This window comes from Papio anubis, chromosome 13, assembly GCF_008728515.1.
Source record: "Papio anubis isolate 15944 chromosome 13, Panubis1.0, whole genome shotgun sequence".
Classification (NCBI taxonomy): Eukaryota; Metazoa; Chordata; class Mammalia; order Primates; family Cercopithecidae; genus Papio; species Papio anubis.
This window is the reverse complement of record NC_044988.1, coordinates 34,773,086-34,795,633: the sequence shown is the minus strand read 5'-3', so window position 1 is coordinate 34,795,633 and position 22,548 is coordinate 34,773,086. Positions and strand designations below refer to the sequence as shown.

Sequence of the window (22,548 nt, the reverse complement as noted above, 5' to 3'; positions counted from 1 at the left end):
TCTTGCATACCATATACGAAGATTAACACAAAATGGATCAAGACCTAAATGTAGGAGATACAACTATAAAATTCTTAAAACTTAGTCATAAATATTCATAACCCTGGATTAGGCACAAGCAACCGAAGAAAAAATAAGTTGGACTTAAAATGAAAAACAGTGTTTAAAACGACACTATCAAGAAAGTGAAATGATTGAGAGTCTGTGTGATTGTAATCACATGGTGACAACACTCAATCTAAATCAGACCTCTGTTGTATTTTTCTCACCAATTTGTTTTTTTTTTAAAGCAGTATTTAATGGGTACATTTTAGAGTCTTCCATTTTGTGTGGAATTAGGGGAGCTTCAAATGCTGTAATTAACATTTTTTAAAAAAAAAACTTGAATATTGAAACCTAAAAAAGTGAAAAGCCCACAGAATGAAGAAATACTTGCAATTTAGATGTACATAAGAGTACTATTCAGAATACATAAAGAACTACAGCAAATCAACAATGAAATGATCTAATGAAACAGACATTTTTCTTCAAAAATAGGCAAATGGCTAATAATCCTATGGGAAGATGTACATTAACCATTAAGTAAATTAAAATCTAAACTATGGTGAGATACTACTTCATATACAACTTGGATGGCTACAGCCAAAATAAACAACATGTTTTGATGCCAAGAAGTGAGATAGAAAAGTCCATATACTGTATGTTTCCATTTACATGAAATGTCCAGGATAGGCAAATCTGAAAGCATATTTAGGAAAATGGGAAAAAGTCAAAGTACTTTTTAATCCCACTTATTAGAAATGACGCCTAGGTTCCTCTATACTTACATGTAAAATTTTGTTTGCTTGGTAGGTATCTTATGGTATACATAATTTTCTGTCATTCCTTCATTATATTTTGAACATTTTCCATGTCATCAACATGGGCTGTTTCCTCCAATATTTTATTGTCAGGCATCTAGGATGTTGCCAACTCTTGATGCTCTCATTCTAAATCTACATATAAATAAATATTTTTAAATTTTATTTTTATTTATTTATTTTTGGGACGGAGTCTCACTCTGTCACCCAGGCTGGAGTGCAGTGACTGGATCTCAGCTCACTGCAAGCTCCGCCTCTCGGGTTCAAGCCATTCTCCTGCCTCAGCCTCCCGAGCAGCTGGGACTACAGGCGCCCGCCACCACACCCGGCTAATTTTTTGTATTTTTTAGTAGAGATAGGGTTTCACCGTGTTAGCCAGGATGGTCTCGATCTCCTGACCTTGTGATCCGCCCGTCTCGGCCTCCCAAAGTGCTGGGATTACAGGCTTGAGCCACCGCGCCTAAATAAATATTTTAAATAAATCTGTCTGAATTTCATTTCATAAGGAAAATTCTAAGAAGCAGAATTATATAATGAAAAGATGATTTTTGTGGCTTTTGTTAACCTGAGATGATGAATAAACCAAAGTTTGTGTAATGGTTTTATTGCCCTTTATCAAGGGGAAAAAAATACACATTACAGAAATAGCAGCAACTTTAATTACAAGCAAAGGTTGATTTTATTCCCACACCCCAATGACGACTTCTTTTGGTTTCAGCAAATAATTTATTAATAAATGCATCTAGTAAACCTCAAATAGTTATACCGAATATTTAAATTCATTGGCTAAAATTATGGCTTAAACAGTTGATATGTGAACCAAACAACACAACAAAATAAAAATGGGTTTTTAAAAATTAAAGTATATAACAAATAAATTACCAAATTTTCTGTGAACCTGCCAACCTTCTTGCCTTGGGGCCTCCTATCTCTATTAGTTGTAAAAGAATATTGTATAAAAGAGAAGATTCATTCACGGCCTAACCCACAGGAATACAGTTACCTTACTGGTGCCCTGCTTTCAAGAATGTGAGATGAACTCAGCAGCACAGTGTTTTATTTCAGATACTTGAAAAGATCACAGCTCTTTATAATGGTAAATCATTTTTATTGACTGAATGTTCACACCAAACACAAAAGCAATGCTGGTTCTTCTCCTTAATGGACCAGGACAGGAGAAGAGAGTTCAGTTTAGTTTCTTGCTGGGCTGCATGTACTCACATGCAAAACATTATCTTAAAATTCAGGGAAAGGTGGTTTGAAATAAAGACTTAAATAAAAATAGCACCAGAAGGACCAGGTACCAATAATCACATACTCCACCCATTCGGGAGTTTTATTTTATGAAATATTATTGCACTTGTAATGTAAAAAGTAAATGATAGTAAATTACCCAACTCAGTAATTTTAAATACTTTGATGCATTCTGAACTAAGCAGTTTCAAAATGGTTTTGAGTTTCTCTTCAAAGGAAACCTGGCTAAGACAACTAAATCTAGCCATTTACTTTAAAAAGCAAGGAGAGAGGACCAAGTTTTGTTTCTAAACTACAATTGCACTATGAGAAAAGAGGCTGTTTTAGATAGTGGTACGAATTTGGTCCACATCAAATACATCGTTATTATAAAAATAAACAAGTTTGTTTTTTGTAAAAAATAACATTGCATTCCTTGTTCAAATTGCACAGTACAAACAAGCTGTCTTAATACTGTTATAAGGTAATTAGAATTACATACAGTGGATGGGTGTTTAATCTAAAGCAATTAAGGAGTATGCAGTTGTTTTCATAATGTATGAAAACAAATTTAAGTCATTTCTAGAATTACATAAAATATTTTAAGTTTACAATGAAGAATGTATTCTTTACACACTAATTTTTAGTAGCCGTGATAATACAGGATTCAGCAGTCTATTTACATAGAAGTCCATCTTTATTCAATTTACAAAAGCAATAAATAAGAAACTACATTAATTTGCACAAAACCTGCTGCATTTCATGATCAGTGTGACCATTTCTGTTACTTCATGACCAAGCCAATAAACCTGTCTTCCTCAGTTTTACAGAGGAGCAAGCCCTGTCTTTGTATGTGTAGACATGCAGAATCCAGCATTAAAACCTTACAAATTACAATACAAGTCCTAAAAATATGAACAGTGCCTTTGAGTATATTTACACAAGAGTATTCACAAAAAGATACTGTTCTTTAATACAAAAGAGTTTAGTGGTATCTAACAGCATAATTGAGAAGAACCCCCCCTCAGACCTCTGCCCACATTGATCTAATGAGAATCAAGCTTGCTAAAACAAGCACATTAACTCATAGGTAAATAGCTTCCATCAATTCTGGACTGGGACTTAACTGGCTAGTAAAGCCAAGGAGAATGTTTCCATCACACTGGCACATATTGTGCCCCAGGGTAGGTATCTATTCAGGAGGACTGATTAAGGAGTCCAGCTCTATCCAAGGGAGCAAACAGGTAGCTCAAGTACCTGATAAACTACAGCAAGCACCTTAGCATTTATTTTTTAAAAAGCAGTCTGGACATAATGCAGAACTGGGAAACGTGAGAAGATGTAAGTAGTGAAAAAGTAAGCTCACCTGGGGCAAAACAATTCCTGTGGTTTAAAAGCTACCAACCTTTGAGTAAAACCAAAATATTCTCATGTACATCTGTACAATACTTTTCACTGCAGCTTAAAAATTTTTTATGAAAGATGCTTTATATCACATTTTTATGGAGTCAAAAAGATTTCTTAGACAAGAAAGAATTATTTGAAATCTAATAATACTTACCAAAGAGTCTCTGAACTGAGTTCTCCTGTTAAATCATTGAACTGTGTTACAACGTACTGAGTTGCACGCTGCTGCTAATTAATACTGCCCCTTTGTGACAGAACCTCGCTGTTGTTAGGACACAGAACAGTCGTAAGTCCCATCCTGAAAAGGTTCTTCCTCCTCTGCTTGGGCTGTGTCCTCCTCTTTCCGGCTGACCATACTGCTGCTTCCAGCTTCTCCCTGGGGGATGCTTCCATGGCTGGAGGAGCCTCTGCTCTCCTCTGCCCGGGGGCTAGTCTGTTCAGGAGTCTTACCCACAGTTATTGGCTGGAAGGCATCTGGCTGGATCTGCTCTTCTGTTATCTCACTGAGCTTCTGCAGTTGTGGCTTAATGATGTTTAAAAATGGCTTATATCCAGGACTATGTAGAGAAAAAAAACATTAGCTCCTCTGCCATAATTCAAAAGGTTTGGTAGAACGTTACGGGTGAACTTCTACTAAACATTGATATGATAAGCACAATGATAGATTAGGAGGGGAGATAGGAGGCAAAGAAGGTAGGGAGGAAGGGCTTCTTGGGTGTCCTGCCCAGCAGAGGGGATTACACATTGCATAAGCCTTAGGCTTAAGTTTCTAAGCACTAGGGGCAAAGGCTGATGTTTTAGAACTAGTATTAAAACTAAAAATTTTATTTTACAATTGAAAGGCCAACAGGAGCTTAGACTTGAAAAAGGACCTTCAGACAACATTTAACCTAAATGCATTTGGCAATTAAGGAAAACCAGATCCAAGTAAGGGAATTAACTAGCTCTGAATACACACATAACTGGTAATAAAGACAGGGCTAGAGTCCAAGGCTCTTAACTGCCACCACAACTCTAATTTGGATTTGCTTGTAACTGTCATGGAATGTTAAATTCACATAGACCTTAACTTTGAATCTTTTCAAGTAGATATTTTTAGACTATTGCTTTAAATTCCACAGGGCTGCAAATCTGAAGTTCCAGTCTAATTCTAAGCTCATTTGCACTGCATCAATCTTAAGTCAGTGGTACACATTCACACTATAAATTATACACTGACCAACAGTGTAACTTTATTTGATGGATATTCATTTAAATAGCTGGGTATAGAATGATTATTAAAGAAAGTAGCTTAAAAATGAACATAAATAATATATAATAAATAAAATAAAGTACATGAACTATAACTAAGCCTTAATGTGAAAGGATAGGATTCACCAAAAGACATGGAAGGACACCAATCTTAAGGAAAGCAGCACTTACCAGTCTGTCGAGGCCCATCGGTCTACTGCATGGAGCCCTGTCTTTATGTTCTGTAACATCTCTCCATCTACCTCTGAAGACTGTGTAATAACCAAAATCTGATTGATTATTGAAGATTCTCTAAGAATCAGGCCTATAACAATGCACCAGTCCAGGCACCCTGCCTCCATGAAAATGTGTAGCAAATATCTAAATATAAGCAGAAACAAAATGATTTATGCTAAGCAGGCTCTATAAGATGTACAGAAGTACAATGATTCTTAGGAAAGTAGCCCCATACCTATTTGCCCAAATACTCTGAGTAGGCATTCTGTGATTTCAAATAGCCAAGAAACTCACCGAAGCTGGACCTGGGATTTATGAGGCCCTTTACTGGCCAACTCCATGGAAATGTGCTCCAGCTCTGACTGAGTTAAACTGAGTGTAGAGAAATTTTCATCCACCATCGTCCAGTCTCCATCCACCATGGAGCTACTTTCAGTCAAGTCTGTGGCTGAACCAATACTGCATTCATCACCTGATGAAGAATTGCCAAAAGTTACAAACCAGCTTCTTGGAGAAAATATATTTTCTTTTAATTTTAAATATTAGCTGTTCCTCAGATGTTGATTTCTCAGACTCTTGAAACTAAAACATGAAATCCATGGCTAAAATTACCATGTGAACATAGAAGATATTTAAAGAAAGAATTAGATAATCAGACATTATGTACCTTTAGATGGAAAAACATACTACCACCACCTATGAAGCAGTCTTCTCCAGCTCCCTCAGCAAAATCTAGCTAGAATTTGACCAAGTCTTTACATTCAGCTACTAATTTACAGGAAATACAGAGGAAACTGTTCAACTAAACCATGAAGATGTAATAAGCAAAATCATTATTGTGAGAAAATCCACAAAATCAAATTTCTTCCATGAATAAACTGCAAGGAAGGGAAAAGGAGATGGTGGGGGAACATCCACTTGAGAATTAAGAACACAATCACAATATGTGAACCTTACTTAAATCTTGACCTATACAAAATTTTGATGTTTATGAAAATTAGAAATCTGAATACTTATTGGATATTTGATGGTATCAAGGAATCATCAAATTTTTATAGGGATGATAATGGTATTTCGGTCATAATTCTTCAAGAGTCCTTGTAGGAAAAATACTGAAATATTTACAGCTAATATATCATGGATTTTCTTCAGTTAATACAAGAGGGGGAGGTACACCAAACAAGTGTGGCCATTAGTGATGTAAGCTGAGTGACGGCCACATGGGGGAAGGAGGGGAACCCCACTATATTATCTCTACTTTTTAATATATTTGAAATTATCTCTTTAAAAAAGTTTTGTAAAGTAATGGTACCATCCCACAACCATTAGGGTGACTACTATCAAAAAACTGAAAGTGAGTGTTGGTGAGATGTGGAGAAAATAGAACCCTTGTCCACTGCTGAGAATATAAAATGGTGCAATTGCTATCAGAAACATTATGGCAATTCCTCAAAAAAACTGCAAGTAGAATTGTGACCCAGCAGTCCCATTTCTGGATATATACACCCAAAAGAACTGAAAACAGTCTCACAGAAATATTATATACCCACGTTCATAGCAGCATAATTCACAATAGCCAAAACTAAAAGCAACCCAAGTGTCCATCATCATCCGAATACACAAAACATGGTTTCTGCATACAAATGAATAAAACATGCTCCAACAGATGAACATGAGGACATTATGCTAAGTGAAATAAGCTGGTCACAAAAAGACAAACACTATATGATTTCCTTATATGAAGTACCTAGAACAGTCAAATTCAGAGAGAGAAAAAATAAAATGGTGGTTGCCAGTGGCTGGGGGAAGAAGGATGGGGAGTTGTTATTAAATAACATGTACAGAGTTTTCATTTTGAAGATGAAGAGCGTTCTGGAGGTTGACTGCAGAACAATGTGGGTGTAACACTACAAACTTTGCTTAAAAATGGTTAGGCTGTTAAATTGTGTATTCTACCACAATTTTTTAAAAAAAACTGATGAGATCTGTAAGCCTCCTCACATAGCAGAAGCTCAGGTAATAGTGATGGCAGACTGATAATCAAACATTAGACAAATGCCTGGTCACTAAAAAAACAAAAAACTTCAATTGTTGTTTAAGCTCCTATACTGTATAACCCTATGCCAACACAAATTGCTTCAAAAGCTCTTCAGTTTGTAATTTACCCATTACTATAGAGCAGAGGTTGGTGTACATTTTTTTGTAAAAGGGCCAGATAGTAAATATTACAAGCTTTTAAGACCAAGAGGCAAAATCAAGGATATTATGTAGGAACTTATATAGCAAGAGCAAAAGCAAATGTCCACAAATTTTTAAGAAATAAAAAACCTTACCTCCTCACATATTCCAAAAGAAAAAGAAATAAAAAATATAAAAATGATAATGGAGTAAAATTTTTTATGATCCACATCTAATTACGATAAAAATGGAATTCTTTATATGAGGATAACACATTTTGCTTATTTGGAGGTCAAAGTGTTTCCTTATCAGCAAAACTGATTTACAAAGATTCATCTATTGATCTGTACTATTTATTTTGTTCACGTAAAATAAATATGGCAAAGTACAGTCAAGGCCAATTTGGCCTTGTTCTACAAACTGTCTACCTCTCCAGTGGATACAAATGGTTAATCCTCCATCACGACAGAAAAAGAGTGAAGGTCGATCTCTGAAGTGCTATAGCACATAAACTTTCTTCAAAGGAACTGAAGAACAGCCAGGACTTAAAATGACATTTACCTTTATTAGATAAAGGTGACAAGAAGGCATCTTGCATCTGTGGTCCATGGGATGAAGCTGTGTCTATCTCTTGATGGGTGGGGCCAATGTTGGTGAGCCAGCTCTGACTTCGCTGGATGTTGGAGATGCCAGCATCCATCTCAAGGTTTAAAAATGGGTCAGCTGATTGAGACTTTAACAGCTGCTCTCCCACTGCAGAGTGGGTCCGAAAACAAAAAATGGAGGAAGAAATTCAAGATGCACGCACTGACATTTTCAGTTCAGCTCTTTTAGCTTCCCCCATGTGCCTACTCAGTAAGAACAGTTTAAAGGCAATTACTGTCTTACACTGTATCAGCCACCCCAAAACTAGAGACGTGGGATTGTGTAACAATGAACTGACCATACAATGCCACCTAACAGTTATATCATTGTATCTCTTACTGGAGCTAGGCAAAACTTTATTATGTTGATCTTCTAAGTGATTTGCTTTGGTTCTTAAGATAACATGAAGTTTCTAAATGCCAAAGTTAAAAGTTTTGGTTTCAATATTCATAAATAATAATAATTAGAACAGTCTTCATAAAAAGACCTGAATTTAAAAACTTTAAACTTTTCTTTCACCAAAATATACATTTTCAGTTTGTCCTCTCCTACTTTAGAAGGTGGCCTTTACTGTTCCCCTCGAGTGAGTTCTGTCAGCTTATTTTGAGGTCCATGTCTATCTGATTCCAGAACTCTTTCCCACAATAACATGAGCATGGTAGCTTTTATATTCAGGCAGTTCTCAACTTCTTTATAATCCAAGAATGATTAGATTTTTGAATTAGACTTCAAGGTCACAAGACTTAGAGACATAGGTTCTACTTTATTTACATCCTTGGTCAAATAGTTGGCATTCCAACTCATGTACAAAAAGTTGGCTTTTATCCACTCCTAAGTTTGGAATGAAAATAATTCCTTGAATATCAACTAACAGCAAAATGTGTAAATACATGGAGTAAAATACAATTCTTCTTGTACAAGTGACATGAAGTCTACATTACCAGTTCGGTATTTTCCATTTTTGAAAGGAGAACTGATAGAAGAGGCTGGGATGATTGGAAGTGGCCACAGGAAATCTTTATGGAGTCTCTTCAGGGCTATTACAAAGTTGTCTACCCGGGCAGCTCGGGTACGTTCCTTGCACAGCCAACTAATTAGTTCAAAGCCCAGCTGGGCTGCAAAGCAGCCAAGGTCCTTTAACCTCACATCTTCTAAGAGGCGCCGAGCATGTCTCCAGAGCATCATGTCAATATACATGTTCTCAGCACAGTCACTGTCTTTGCTCCATCTGTAAGTGGAAACACAAGAAAGCTACAGAATAATCTTTACTGGAGGATTTCACATACTTAATTACGCAGAGGTACTGATAAAGCTGACAAGGAGATAAGAGATTCACGATCTAATTCTGATTGACAATGATGATAAAGTATCAGCGCTTCTCCTCCGTGTTACACCACAACCCTCGGAACACAGTAGGCTCTTTAAGACACATCTCTAGAATGAATACAGGGAACAGGAAAAGGGGGATGGAAGAAGTCAGACTAGGAAGCAGGTGACAGGTGGGTGATGGAAAGAAAGGCAGCAAACCTATGCCGTATTTGAAAAGCCCAATGAAAAGAGGGAAGGAGAGCACATCAAAGAAACTAAGGATAGAGAGGCAAAGTGAAATTAAATTTCTCAGTGTGAGTCATGCAGACATGAAAAGAAAACCAATTTTTTTTTTTTCTTAAATGACAAGGTTTCACAATGTCACCCAATCTGGAGTGCAGTGGTGTGATCATAGCTCACTGCAACCTCAAACTCCTGGGTTCAAGCTATCTTCCCCACCTCAGCCTCCCAAGTAGTTGGGACTACAGGTACAATTCATTTGGTTCCTCCACTGTTTAATAACTTCTCTAATCAATAGGTCAAATGCATTAGCACTAAATTTTTATTTTGATTTTTTATCAAAAGGTATAATTAGAAGGACAGGTAAAATTACTGACTTTAAGAAGGCTTTTGGATTACCTACAGATTTATCTATCTTCCTTTTTACTTGTGTCCTCTATCATCAGAGGTAATTTAAAAGTCTGTTGCATTTTCAAATCAAAACCACAATGCAATGCCACCTTACTCCTGCAAGAATGACCATAATCAAAAAACAGTAGATGTTGGCATGGATGCGGTGATCAGGGAACACTTCTACACTGCTAGTGGGAATGTAAACTAGTACAGCTGCTATGGAAAACAGGGTGGAGATTCCTTAAAGAACTAAAAGTAGAACTACTATTTGATTCAGCAATCCCACTACTGGGGATCTACCCAGAGGAAAAGAAGGCATTATTCAAAAAAGATACTTGCACACGCATGTTTATAGCAGCACAATTCACAACTGCAAAATTGTGGAACCAACCCAAATGCCCATCAATCAACGAGTGGATAAAGAAACTGTCGTACATACGTATATATGATGGAATACTACTCAGCCATAAAAAGGAACGAATTAACAGCATTTGCAATGACTTGATGAAACTGGAGAGTATTATTCTAAGTGAAGTAACTCAGGAATGGAAAACCAAACATTGTATGTTCTCACTGATATGTGGGAGCTAAACTATGAGGACACAAAGGCATAAGAATGATACAATGGACTTTGGGGACTTGTGGGAAAGGCTGGGAGTAGGGCGAGGGATAAAAGACAACAAATATGGTGCAGTGTATACTGCTCGGGTGATGGGTGCACCAAAATCTCACAAATCACCATTAAACAACTTACTAATGTAACCAAATACTACCTGGACCTCAGTAACTTATGGGGAAAAAAAAAGTCTGTGGCATTTGGCCAGGTAGGGTGGCTCACGCTTGTAATTCTGGCCTTTTGGGAAGTAGAGGCAGGCAGATCCTTGAGGCCAGGAGCTCGAGACTAGCCTGGGCAACATGGTGAAACCCCATCTCTACTAAAAATACGAACATTAGCCGGGTGTGGTAACACATGCCTGTAATCCCAGCTATTCGGGTGGCTGAGGCAAGAGAATCCCTTGAACCTGTGAGGCGGAGATTGCGGTGAGCTGAGATGGTGCCACTGCATTCCAGCCTGGGTGACAGAGTGAGACTCTGTCTTAAACAAACAAAAGTTGTTACATTCAGACCAGGTACATCAAGATCTATTCCAGAAAAAGGGGCAGAAACTACTCAAAGGGTATTGAAGTGAACTTGGGAAGAAGAAAAAAGGGAAGCCTTCTGTGTGGTCTCTGCTTTTTGGGAATGGAAAAATAAACTGCAACTGGATGAAACAGTTGTTTCCATTAAGACCCAATTTTGTAAATGTCTTGAAATGCAATGTGTCATGAATGCCCAAAAAGCAGTAATGGCTCTTTATTATTTTACCTTTTTCCAGAGGGACCAGATGGCATGCTTAGTGTTTTCTGTAAACTGAATTTACTCGGAGGAACATTTTCAGCTGACTGGGATAAACTGATGCTTCGATTCCTGAAGAACTCAAATCCACCACTTGAACTGGGTTCCTAGGATTACACACAATATGCAGTACCATTAGAGAAAGATGCCACATGGGTGTATGGTCTAGAGATGTATAACTTTTCCAACTAACCTGAGTTGTGGGTGTGGATGGAGGTGTCTCAGATTCTCCAGAGCCAATGGCTTTAAGAAATCGAATCATGTGTCGACAGAGGTCCCACTTGCCTTGTTCTAGTGCTGTGTTGAATAGAAGGGTAGCATGTTGCCTACTTACTGCAGGGACTTCCATATTCTACAAAAAACAACCAGGACAGCATTCTTTTTATACTACACAATTTGGGAAGATACGAGCAATTCTTTATCTCCAGCTTTCTAAACTCAAAGAATGTAGTCACACCACCACAGGGGTTAGTTTAATAGCAAGATTAAAAAGTACCATACAAGCAAAAGCGAGGCAAGTACTCTTCTGGTGTATGTAAACTATAATTTATTAAACTCCCACTACATGCCAGATACCATACATATACTTTAATTCATTATTTCATTTATTTCTCCCAGTGACTCTGCAGATATACGTATCATTTGTATTTTACAAGTGAGGAAACTCAGTTAAGTAAATTGTTGAAGATCAGCAGAAAAGGAAGAGAAAATAGGGAGGTTTGCCCGACTCCAAAAAAGGTCAGGTCTGTCACCTGCTGTAGAATTTTCTGAGGATGTAACTAAAATCTTTGCTTTGAGCAATAGCAAGTAGTAAGGTCCTGCTGCACATTCAGAATTCCTCCATTTTTCTTTCACAAATTTAACCTGCCTATCTTGGTCTTCATGGAAAGGTGCCTAATATACAACTTTAATTGTAGTTATTAACTGTCAATCCGTAGCAACTTAGGAATTCTGCTGCAGAAAAAATTACATTGTCAGGGAGATCAGTGAAGTTACAGGGAGTGACCCAGAACCAAAAAAACAGCTGCATTTATTTTGATTCTGTTTTTAAACCCCTATGGATTTTTCTTTAGGGCTAGCCATGGATCATACTTCAAGGCCACCCGGCCTCTGCCTGAGTGTCTCTTCTGGTTTCAGTCCGTTGTCGTGAAGCAAAGAAGCTGACGGGAAATCTGCTTCAGGCAGAGATTCAAACCAGGTTTATGGTTAGTTTCTTATATCAATGAAAACAACTTTGCAGTAACTGGAAATAATCTTTAAGTGTAGCCTATCAAATAACCAACTGTCAAGCCCTTTTGTCAAATATCTAATGAAATAAATTTTCAGGAGTTGCAAAGAAGCCATTCTTTTGAGAAAAACCGTGTGCTCTGAGGGTCTTTGCTGTGGCAGGCCTGAGCCTTCTCCGCGTGCTTTGGGGAGACTAGCTGAAGGTGCTCTGTTATGACCATGCTCTAATAAGTGTCCCCTCAGCAACCCACACTAAAAGGAAACAAATCTACTGTTGTGGGAAGCTCAAACTCACTAATATCCCAAATAATACTTTCTTTGCTATGTTTCTTATGTAATATTTCAATAATCTTATGTAGTATTTCTTACATGTTCTTATTATATGTATTCTAATACATATATTACATTTCTTCAATATATTAAATTTTCAAACTACTACTCTGAACTCATTAATCTGTTTAGGCTTATTTATGCACAAACAGGAAAAAATATCTCTGCAATGTTACTTTATGACATTCAAAGGAATCTGTCTGAATTCTTCCAAATTTAAGATATAAACAGAAAATCTGACTATGAATTCCTTAAACACAATCATGGTGCCAAAACAGGACATTTCTATTTTTCTAAGTTTAAGCTCATTAACTCTTGCCCTTTTATAAGAACAGAATTGTTACCTGTAAGATAATAAGGTAAGAGGCAGCTGTGTCCAAATCCTGAGCCATCAAACATTCCTCAAACAAGTCCTTAGGGTTTCCAACAGCTGCAAAAAGGTAATTCCACAGGGCATATTCAGTCTTCCTGGCACAATGGACAACTGTCTGCAGGAAGAGGGGGAACTCGGTGATAAATTTTGCCACAGTGGGAAGCAGAGGGTCGGGAATGGGCTCCCGTGAGGTAGCTTCTTCTTCCAGTACTTCATGGAGCATGAGCTCCAGCACATGAGGGAAGTAAGGTAATGTGGCACAGGACTGGGCCAAGAGCAAGGCTTGCTCCCCAAGGTTTCTGACCAGAAGTTGTCGTAGAATGTGGTGGAGGTAGATCTGAGAGGTTCTCTCCACAACACAGAAAGGGAAGAGCACCTCCAGCTGTTCTCTAGCATTGTTCCGAGTATACAAAGAATCATATAGCAAAGTGTCATTGACAGCACCAAGGACTAAAGCATCTTCAAACAAAACAGCTAGCGGGTAAATGTTGATGTGGAAAGGCAGCATGATCCGCTGGGACAAGAAGGAATGGGGCTTGCGGTGATCCCTAGGGAAGAGAGGGAGCCAAACTTTCATCCCTGCACCACCACAGCTCAGCCAGAGGGCCTCCAGAAGGTGACGTTTCTGTTTATTTGCTCGACACGTTGTCCAGACACTTTCAACAGACTGGGCTAGTACAACAGGAGGACAGAATGGCAGCTGGAGAAGGAGAGATAAGAATCAAGTTGTTTTCCTATTAAATTTGCAGGTCCTTAAGTTCCTAGGTACTAGTTTACTAAGTCTTTCAAATGATAGTATAATATCTTTTTGGGAAAAGCAAGGGAATCTATTTAGAGTTAATAAAAGTATCCTGGCCTCTTAAAGTATATACACTTAAATCTAAAAACAAAACACCCCATGAACTTCATCAGTCTATCCCTATATATATATTTTTTGAGACAGAGTCTCGCTCTGTCGCCCAGGCTGGAGCACAGTGGCACGATCTCGGCTCAATCTCGGCTCACTGCAAGCTCCGCCTCCCGGGTTCATGGCATTCTCCTGCCTCAGCCTCCCTAGTAGCTGGGACTACAGGTGCCCGCCACCGCGCTCGGCTAATTTTTTGTATTTTTAGTAGAGACGGGGTTTCACTGTATTAGCCAGGATGGTCTCGATCTCCTGACCTCGTGATCTGCCCGCCTCGGCCTCCCAAAGAGCTGGGATTACAGGCATGAGCCACTGCGCCTGGCCTCTATCCCTTTTTTTTTCCATTAGAATTAGCAATGAATGATGCCTAAGCAGTAACATATGGAGTATGGAACATTTCATGATCATTTTGGGACCTTATCCTCCAGTCAGTCAGTCTTACACCCAGAGGCTTAAGACTAATTTTATGGACTTACAATTTCTCGTTTCCAAATCATAAAATACTCTTCTCCTAAATTCTTTCATTCCTTCATCCTTATCCTATACCTTCTTAATGTTTGAAAAGAAATGACTTGCACTTTACTCACAAGTTTCCTTTGGTTAGGGTTACTGTCCTTCTCCCGGATCTGTGGGCCTGACCTGTCCCTCTGCATCATGATGAGCTGTCCTGCCAGGTTTAACATAATGCTCTCTGCACCACGAGCCTGAAATTTAAGAAAAAGCAACTAAATTCATACTTCTGTATCAGTATGCTTTCTGCATCTCCCCCCAATCCATAAGGTTTATAGATTAAAGAACACAATGTTTATTGAGGTTATATTATGTATAGCCATTCTGCTAGGCTCTATGGGAATACAAGGAGCTTTCTGGCTAGGATGGTACAAAGTCTAACACATAATGCAATTAATGAACACCACCAGTGACATAAGATTGAGGGCAGAGTTGAATTATCCTGAAAAAACTGAGAGAACTTTAGAAGTTTATCAAAATGAGAGATCAGTGATCTATCTGCCATAACTACAGGAAGTTTAAAAGGATGCAGTGGAACCTGACAGATGAGGAAGACATACACAAGTGGGAGAGTAAGGGTTGGTAGAAGTGTGCAATGAAAACGAAGACAGGGAACTACTGGGAAAGTGAGAACAGTCTGGCTAGACTAGGGACATTATGAGAACAAAGCTGGATGGTAACAGCCCTTCAAGGAGGATTTAGAAAGCCAGGTAAAATAGCAGCAGGAAAGAAGCCACTACTTATGGCTCTTGATTAAGACAGTTATTTAAAAAATCAGAGTTAATCAGGATAGGTTACTGAGGAGAGGCAGATTTCATGGGTGTTGACTTCAGAAATGAGGAAATAGTCTGCCTTTTTATTATGAAAAATTTCAATCAAACCTCAGAGAGCCTAGTATAATGATTTCCTATTGAGCCCTATCACCCAACTTAAAGCATTATGCACATTAAACTTTGAGCAGCCCTGTTTTAAAAGGAATCTCAGGTATCAAGTCATTTCCACCTGTAAAGAGGAAGGAAACTTTTGGTTAAAAAAATAGAACTTACTGCTATCCTAGACATGAAAGGTAGAAAAAGAGAAGAACCACAGACGATTTCCAGGTTAGCGGAGGTGCTAGACAAGTTGAAGTTATTATCACTGATAGAAGGTAGGAAGATAAATTAGGGAAGGGAAAACAAAAGAGTTTCCCTTTTTCTTTTTGGCTCATTTAATTTGAAAAAAAACCAAAAAACAAAAAAACAAAAAACAAAAACTTTAAGACTTCCAGGTAAAAATGTGAGCAATGACTAAATCAGAGAGGACTGTACCAGCATCAGAAGCTTAAAGGTGAGGCTGGGCCAGGCTGGGCGCAGTGGCTCACGCCTGTAATCCCAGCACTTTGGGAGGCCAAGGCGGGTGGATCACGAGGTCAGGAGTTTGAGACCAGCCTGGCCAAGATGGTGAAACTCCGTCTCTACTAAAAATACAAAATAAGCCAGGCACAGTGGCTGGCGCCTGTAATCCCAGCTATTCGGAAGGCTGAGGCAGAAGAATCACTTGAACCCGGGAGGCAGAGGTTGCAGTGAGCCAAGATCACGCCACTGCACTCTAGCCTGGGTGACAAAGCAAGACTCCAGCTCAAAAAAAAAAAAGGTGAAGCTGGTAAACTGAAGGAGACAGATGTTTCTCCGGCACAGTAGCCAGGGAAAAAAGAGCAGCGGGCCATTACCTGAGCTTCTGGAAAACAAAAGAGAAATAGGGAAGCACAATGCTATATATGCTATATAAATAGAAGGAAAGAATTTCAGGGAGGAAAGAATGACTGTTCAAAACTTGTGGGATTGTGTCCCAGTCTTTGCTGCATGCTGGCAGGATTAATTTAAACTGCCAATATCATTTAGGGTTCATCAAGAAAACAACAGCCACCCTATACTAGTTGCAAAATACCTGGCTATACAAACTACTCTTGCTTACTGCTTTCAGATTCTACAGGGGATTGTGTATAAAGAAATGACTAAATAAAAAAATTGGGTATCTATCCAGAAAGTAATTTGGAGGTATGAAAAGTGAACATGGAATTTAGGTGTGTGGGAACTAGAAGAGTCAGACACCTAGATAACAGTAAAATGTAGCTAGATAGCAGAGGAAAAAAAACCACAAACACCTGCAGCAAAACAGCATGACTGGGGATTGGCATACACTAAAACACTTCAAAAGACCTTAAAGGCATTTACTGTAATTCACCACAATATGACTAATATTTATAACGACTACCTTAAGTTTTAAGATGGTAGATTTCACCATATTTCATACTAATTCATTAAAAAAGTACACTTCTCTTTTCTTCAGTGAGTGGGTATTATCAGTATCCGATCTTAGCATTCAACATTTTCTGATAATGTTAAAGATGACTGCAACAGCACTCTCAGGCAACTTTAATAAAGCTTTCAGAAAAAAGCAAGGGCTACCTGTATGCTCAAAATCCTAAATTTGAAGGAACCCCAAACTCCATCTCTTACCCTAAAAAAATCCCTGGCAGATGATTATCCACGGGAGTTTCAGTAGCAAGGAGCTCACTCTCATGGAGAGACTATCTTGCTGTTGAAGAGTTTTCACTGTTACTACAATTTTTTTTTTAACTTTAGTATTAAATCAAAACTTACTTTGCTCTAGCATTCTTTGTCTTCCCTCTATGGTAATCAGTCAATTTTAACTTCTTAATCTGCTCCAGCCAAATTAAGCACCTTCTCTTTGTGAAAGGTCCTCTCTAAATATGGTATCCAGTACTACTGATGCCACTGGTTGCCTACTCTATCTGGGATATATGAGTCCTTTTTTAAATATGAAAACTTTAAATATGATTAAAAGTAGGGAGAATAGTATAATGAACTTCCACACTGCCATTATCCAGATTCACAATTATCAAGATTTTGCCTTATGTGCTCCATCCATCCCTTATTTTTTTTTCCAGTTTTGTCAGAGTATTTTCAAGTAAGATACGCTACCCATTTTACTTCTATATGTTTAATATGCATTCCTAAAATATATGGGCATCTGCTTACATAGCCACGATGCTAGTATCACATCCAATAAAATTTACAATTATTCCCTACTTTCTCTCCCCATTAGTATTTAAATATCCCTAATTGTTTCAACAGTGTCTTTTCATAGCTTGTTTGAAGATACAAATGAGCTTACTGACTTGGTTCTGTAGGGTGACGATTATCAGATTTGCCTCACAAATGAGTTTTACCCACTGCATTTGGTTTTTATGGCTTCAAAATCTTATTTAATCTAGAAGATGTGCTTCTTTTTCCCCCACGTTAGTGACTTGTAGCTGTCCAACAGAATGTCTCGTATTCTGCTTCCTTGTGGTAGGGAAGATGACGCTGTACACTTGATTTGATTTGTGTTCAAGATTTTTGGCAATAATTCTTGTGAACTTCATGCTATATCACCTCAAGAAGCATACCATACCTGGTTTTCCCATTTTTAGTGATGCTAAGATTGATTAGTTCCTCAGGACTGCAAAATGATTTTTAAATTGTCACAGCTTTTTTCACACCTTTTATCTAAACTTCTGTAAAACAGTATATTCCCTTATCAATTAGGACTAACAGGTTACCATTAAATATGATTTGCAGAGGAAATGGGAACTATATTTTAAAGGAGAAAACCAATTTTACCTATAGAAGGGAGACCGAGGCTGAGCACGGTCACTCACGCCTGTAATCCCAGCAATTTGGAAGGCCGAGGTAAGTGGATCATGAGGTCAAGAGATTGAGACCATCCTGGCCAACATGGTGAATCCCCGTCTCTACTAAATATACAAAAATTAGCTGGGCGTGGTGGCGCACCCCTGTAGTCCCAGCTACTCAGGAGGCCGAGGCAGGAGAATCACTTGAAACGTGGGAGGCAGAGGTTGCAGTGAGCCAAGATTGCGCCACTGCACTCCAGCCTGGCGACAGAGTGAGACTCTTGTCTCAAAAAAAGGAAAAAAGGAAAAAAAAAAAAAAAAAAAAAGAAGGGAGACCAAGATGGTTAAGGGGTCTAGAACAAGTATCACATGAAATAGTTGGAGGTAGGTCACATGAAATAGTTGGAGATATGGAAGTATTTAGCATGCAGATAAGAAGACAGAGAGGTTTGAGGAGAGAAGGAGAAGACAAGGAATGATAACTGTCTGCAAGTATTTTAGGGGTCATCATGTGGAAGAGGGAGTAGCTTTTACAATGTCTTGTTACAAAGAATAGAGAACTGGGATAGAATGTAACAAAATCGATTTTAGATTCATATAAGTAATATTACATTCCCCATAACTGGATAGTCTACTGCACTGTTTTCTAATTATTTTATGGAGTGTTGAGGTTTGACAGAAGTGCCTCAATAGGAAGTAAAAGACAGACTGGGCAGACAGGGATGACAAATAAATCTACATACAATTTTCCTCTGACAATAAGTTCCCAGTTGACACGAAGTTTACAAACCACTGAAATAGGAAGTTATGCAACGTGGGTCCTGGTCACCCTACTTCCCTGTTACTTTACCCAGACACGATGGGATTATACTTTCTCTTTCCTCATAATTAACTAATTATAAAGCCCCTGCTATTCTATACTCAATTCTACTTCTTTCCGTATCCTTTTTCACTGCCCAAGTTCAGACTATGAACACCACTGACCTAGATCATTACAATGACCTCCCAGTTGCTCTCCCTACCGTAGTTTTGTCTTACTCCAGTTCATTTTCCTCCTTATAGTAAACATTATAAAGGTTAGATCTAATAATATCTACCTTAAAACACTTTAGACTTAAAGTCTAAAATTATCAATATTATCTACAAGACTTATATCTTTCAATTTCCATGTCCCAGTCACTGTAAAATTCTTCCAATTCCCTGAGTGTGTCATGTTCTCTCGTCTATGGGCCTCTGCACTACCGTTCCTTCCACCTGAAAATCCATCCCCTCTTAACTTAGATAATCTCTACTTATTCTCCTGGTTTTAATTTAAATGATACAGAAATCTCTGATTATTCAGATTATTATAGGTTTTTGTTATATGCTCTCACAGTAATGTATACTACTTTTTGGCACACATAACAGGAACAATTCATTATGTATGTAATTATTTATTTAATGCCTGAGCAGAAAGCATGTCTTTTTAATTTGCCACTGCAACCCAGCATACTCATATAAGGTACATTTTAGACACTTAGTATTTATTTGCTGAACAAATAGTTCCTAATGTGGACTCGAATACCAAACACTGAGATGTAAACTCCAAAGAGCTTTGATAATGGAATGGTACCTGCTGTGGCATTTTCAAGGTGATTCCATTCTCTGTACTCACTGATGTCAGAGTGACAGATACTACCAGGAAAGGGTGAGGAATGTAGCGTGACATGGAAACCTCCTGAAGAACTTGAATACCAGCAGTAGTATTTGGACTGTAAAAACAAAAGAAACCCACATACCTCAACAACAATGCTAACAAGATTTTCTTTCTTTTCCACTAGTAATAGTATTAGACTTCATGCTTATGGAAGACTCAGATGTCTTCTACCTATCATCTTCTCCCCATATATCCTTCGATCAGGAAGTTGGCAAGGTTGAGGGGAACCAGGGAACATATATGGGGATGAGAGAGAAAGAAAGGGAGTAACAAATAGGAGGGAAGACAAAAACTAGGGAAGAAGCTATAAGAATACAAATATTTAAGTGGAAAAAACTAGTTGATTGAGAAAGAATGACGGTTCAATCACTGAGGCTAGTGAGATGTCTTAATTTTTATCTTGCATTACTCCTCAATCACTGTGCTGTTTCAGTAAATACATACTTCAATTAACCTCTGAGAACAAAAACAGAACTCAACGGTGTGGTCTAAATATGTCGCAAGTAGACCAGATGCCAACACAAATATAAGGCAACATGCAGCAGCAACAACACTGCTGATTTTTTTCTGCCCCAGACTATAGCCATCTAGCTCAGTGGAAATATAAGTCAGTTTGCTAAGGACATGCTTCCTACAGTCTTAAAGTTGTGGAACTCCTTCAAATTCCCACCAAGTATCGGGAGCACTAGGAGAGTCAGTAACCATTTATTTTCAAGGTTGTGAAAAAAATTTAGTATCTAAGGGTTTAACCTCATTCCAAACTAGATTTTTTTTTTCAAATGACTCCAGGAAGATAAGCTAAAGAAGTTAGTGTAGGATATTTCTTTTTTCTTAGCTATTATATCAATATCACTAATTAAAACTTGCTTTTTTTACTTCTAACAAAAATGAGATTGAGTATAAAAGTGGAATAACTGTTTTGAGAAAATAAAAACTACAAAAGAAAAACGTGATAAATAGGAGCAAAAAGTGACTTCTCATATGCCAGATACTTACCCATCAGATTTTCTTTCAATACTGTAAAGGCATATTGAACAGTCTGCTCTAAATACTATTACCATGTCCTGGAAGACACTAAGCAGTAATGTTTCTGCTTGTGCTTTGGTAACATGAGCAAAGGCATTGTCCAGATTTGATGTTCGCAAGTATACTCTAAGCTGAAGAAAACAAAAATAAATAAAATTATAAAAACAAGATAACTGCTAGGGATGACCAAATACTTTAAACATGCTGTTTTATCTTCTGACTTTTTTTTTTTTTTTTTTTTTTTAGTAACAGGAGTTAAAAGAACTATCTAAGCTTTAACAATAAATGGATTATGCTTATATATTTTTGCAGACTAGGCTCATTCTATGAATAAGCAAAGAATGAAGTGATCAAAACTGAATGTACTATTATAAAATATTCCTGTTAGACCTGCTTTATTTATTTATTTATTTAAAGGCGGGGTCTCACTCTGTTGCCCAGGCTGGAGTGCAGTGGCATGATCTCAGCTCACTGCACCTTCTGCCTTCCGGGTTCAAGCAATTCTGCTACCTCAGCCTCCCAAGTAGCTGGGATTACAGGGGTGTGCCACCACGCCTGGCTAATTTTTGCATTTTTTGTAGAGACGGGCTTTCACCATGTTGGTCAGGCTGGTCTTGAACTCCTGACCTCAGGTGATCCACCCTCCTCAGCCTCCCAGAGTGCTTGGATTACAGGCGTGAGCCACCGCACTTGGCCTAGACCTGCAGCTTTAGACCTGATACATCATGAGACCAGCAGTTTCTCGAAACAAACAAAAAACCAGATACAGAAGTCTCCTTTATCCATGGCTTTGCTTGCCACAGTTTCAGTTATCTACAGTCAGCCATGGTCTGAAAATAGGTGAGTACAGCATACTAAGATATTCTGAGAGACCACATTCATATAACTTTTATTTCAATATAATGTCCTAATTGTTTTATTATTAGTCATTAATCTCTTACAAATTAAACTTTATCATAGGTATGTATGTATAGGAAAAAAGATAGTGCTATATAGGGTTCAGTACTATTAACAGTTTCAGGCATCCAGTGATGGTCTTGGAATGTATCTCCCATAGTTAAGGAGGGGTTACTGTAAATCAGTAACTAAATAAATCTATCTCTGAGGACAGCTGTTCTTATATCATGAAATTTTTTGCTTTTAACTCTTTATTTTCAAACTCCATAGAGAATGTCTGACAGCTAAAATCTTTAGAAAAGGTTTAGAAGTCTCAGTTGTCACTTAAAAATTTTTTAAAGTAGTAACCTGAAAAGAAAATCCCACTGGCTAAAAGAAGCTACATTTTTAATTAAAAGATAAAATGTTTTGTTCAGTTTTCAATAGACTATTTTCTATATAAAATTAAATCATGCTTAATAGCTTTAAAATATAAAAATCTGTTATTTCTGAGAGAAAAAACGTACCTCTTCTTGACGGTCATTTATGTTATAACATGCAAGGACCATAAAATCATTCCACCAGGCTAGGCCACCTGTCACGATCATATTTTGCTCCTTAAAATAAAAATTTTAAAAAAAATTTACCTTATGCTACCAGGAATTATAACAAAGTAATATATTTATAAAAATTCTTACCCAGACAAAGCTTAAATTATTGTTTTTTGAGACAGTCTCACTCTGTCACCCATGCTGGCGTGCAGTGGCTCAATCTCAGCTCCCTGCAACCTCTGCCTCCTGGGTT

At 37.8% G+C, this 22,548-nt stretch overlaps 2 protein-coding genes across 8 annotated transcripts in view; one reads left to right on the top strand and one right to left on the bottom strand.

Moving 5' to 3' along the window:
* The window catches only part of ERMP1 (endoplasmic reticulum metallopeptidase 1), a 112,320-nt gene extending 99,858 nt beyond the window's left edge, over positions 1-12,462 (top strand). The window contains exon 16 of one of the 2 annotated variants that reach the window (XR_002517739.2): positions 12,200-12,299. Coding sequence is in view for 1 of the 2 variants with exons in the window: in XM_021927841.2 (XP_021783533.1) it covers positions 12,200-12,276 (77 nt within the window). In the remaining variant the exon portion in view is untranslated. Of the gene's footprint in view, positions 1-12,199 lie in introns of both variants that reach the window. The other variant, XM_021927841.2, reaches the window with a different exon arrangement.
* Positions 1,449-22,548, bottom strand: part of RIC1 (RIC1 homolog, RAB6A GEF complex partner 1) — a 147,307-nt gene continuing 126,207 nt past the window's right edge. For 5 of the 6 annotated variants that reach the window (XM_021927837.1, XM_009188802.1, XM_021927836.1 and 2 more), the window contains 12 exons: positions 22,272-22,361; positions 20,839-20,999; positions 19,759-19,897; positions 14,548-14,664; positions 13,028-13,756; positions 11,320-11,478; positions 11,097-11,233; positions 8,732-9,018; positions 7,707-7,898; positions 5,262-5,439; positions 4,923-5,111; positions 1,449-4,057 (listed from right to left, as the gene is read on the bottom strand). In XM_021927837.1, the coding sequence (XP_021783529.1) occupies positions 3,769-4,057; positions 4,923-5,111; positions 5,262-5,439; positions 7,707-7,898; positions 8,732-9,018; positions 11,097-11,233; positions 11,320-11,478; positions 13,028-13,756; positions 14,548-14,664; positions 19,759-19,897; positions 20,839-20,999; positions 22,272-22,361 (2,667 nt within the window). In that variant the 3' untranslated portion in view covers positions 1,449-3,768. The remainder of the gene's footprint in view (positions 4,058-4,922; positions 5,112-5,261; positions 5,440-7,706; positions 7,899-8,731; positions 9,019-11,096; positions 11,234-11,319; positions 11,479-13,027; positions 13,757-14,547; positions 14,665-19,758; positions 19,898-20,838; positions 21,000-22,271; positions 22,362-22,548) is intronic. The other variant, XM_003911730.3, reaches the window with a different exon arrangement.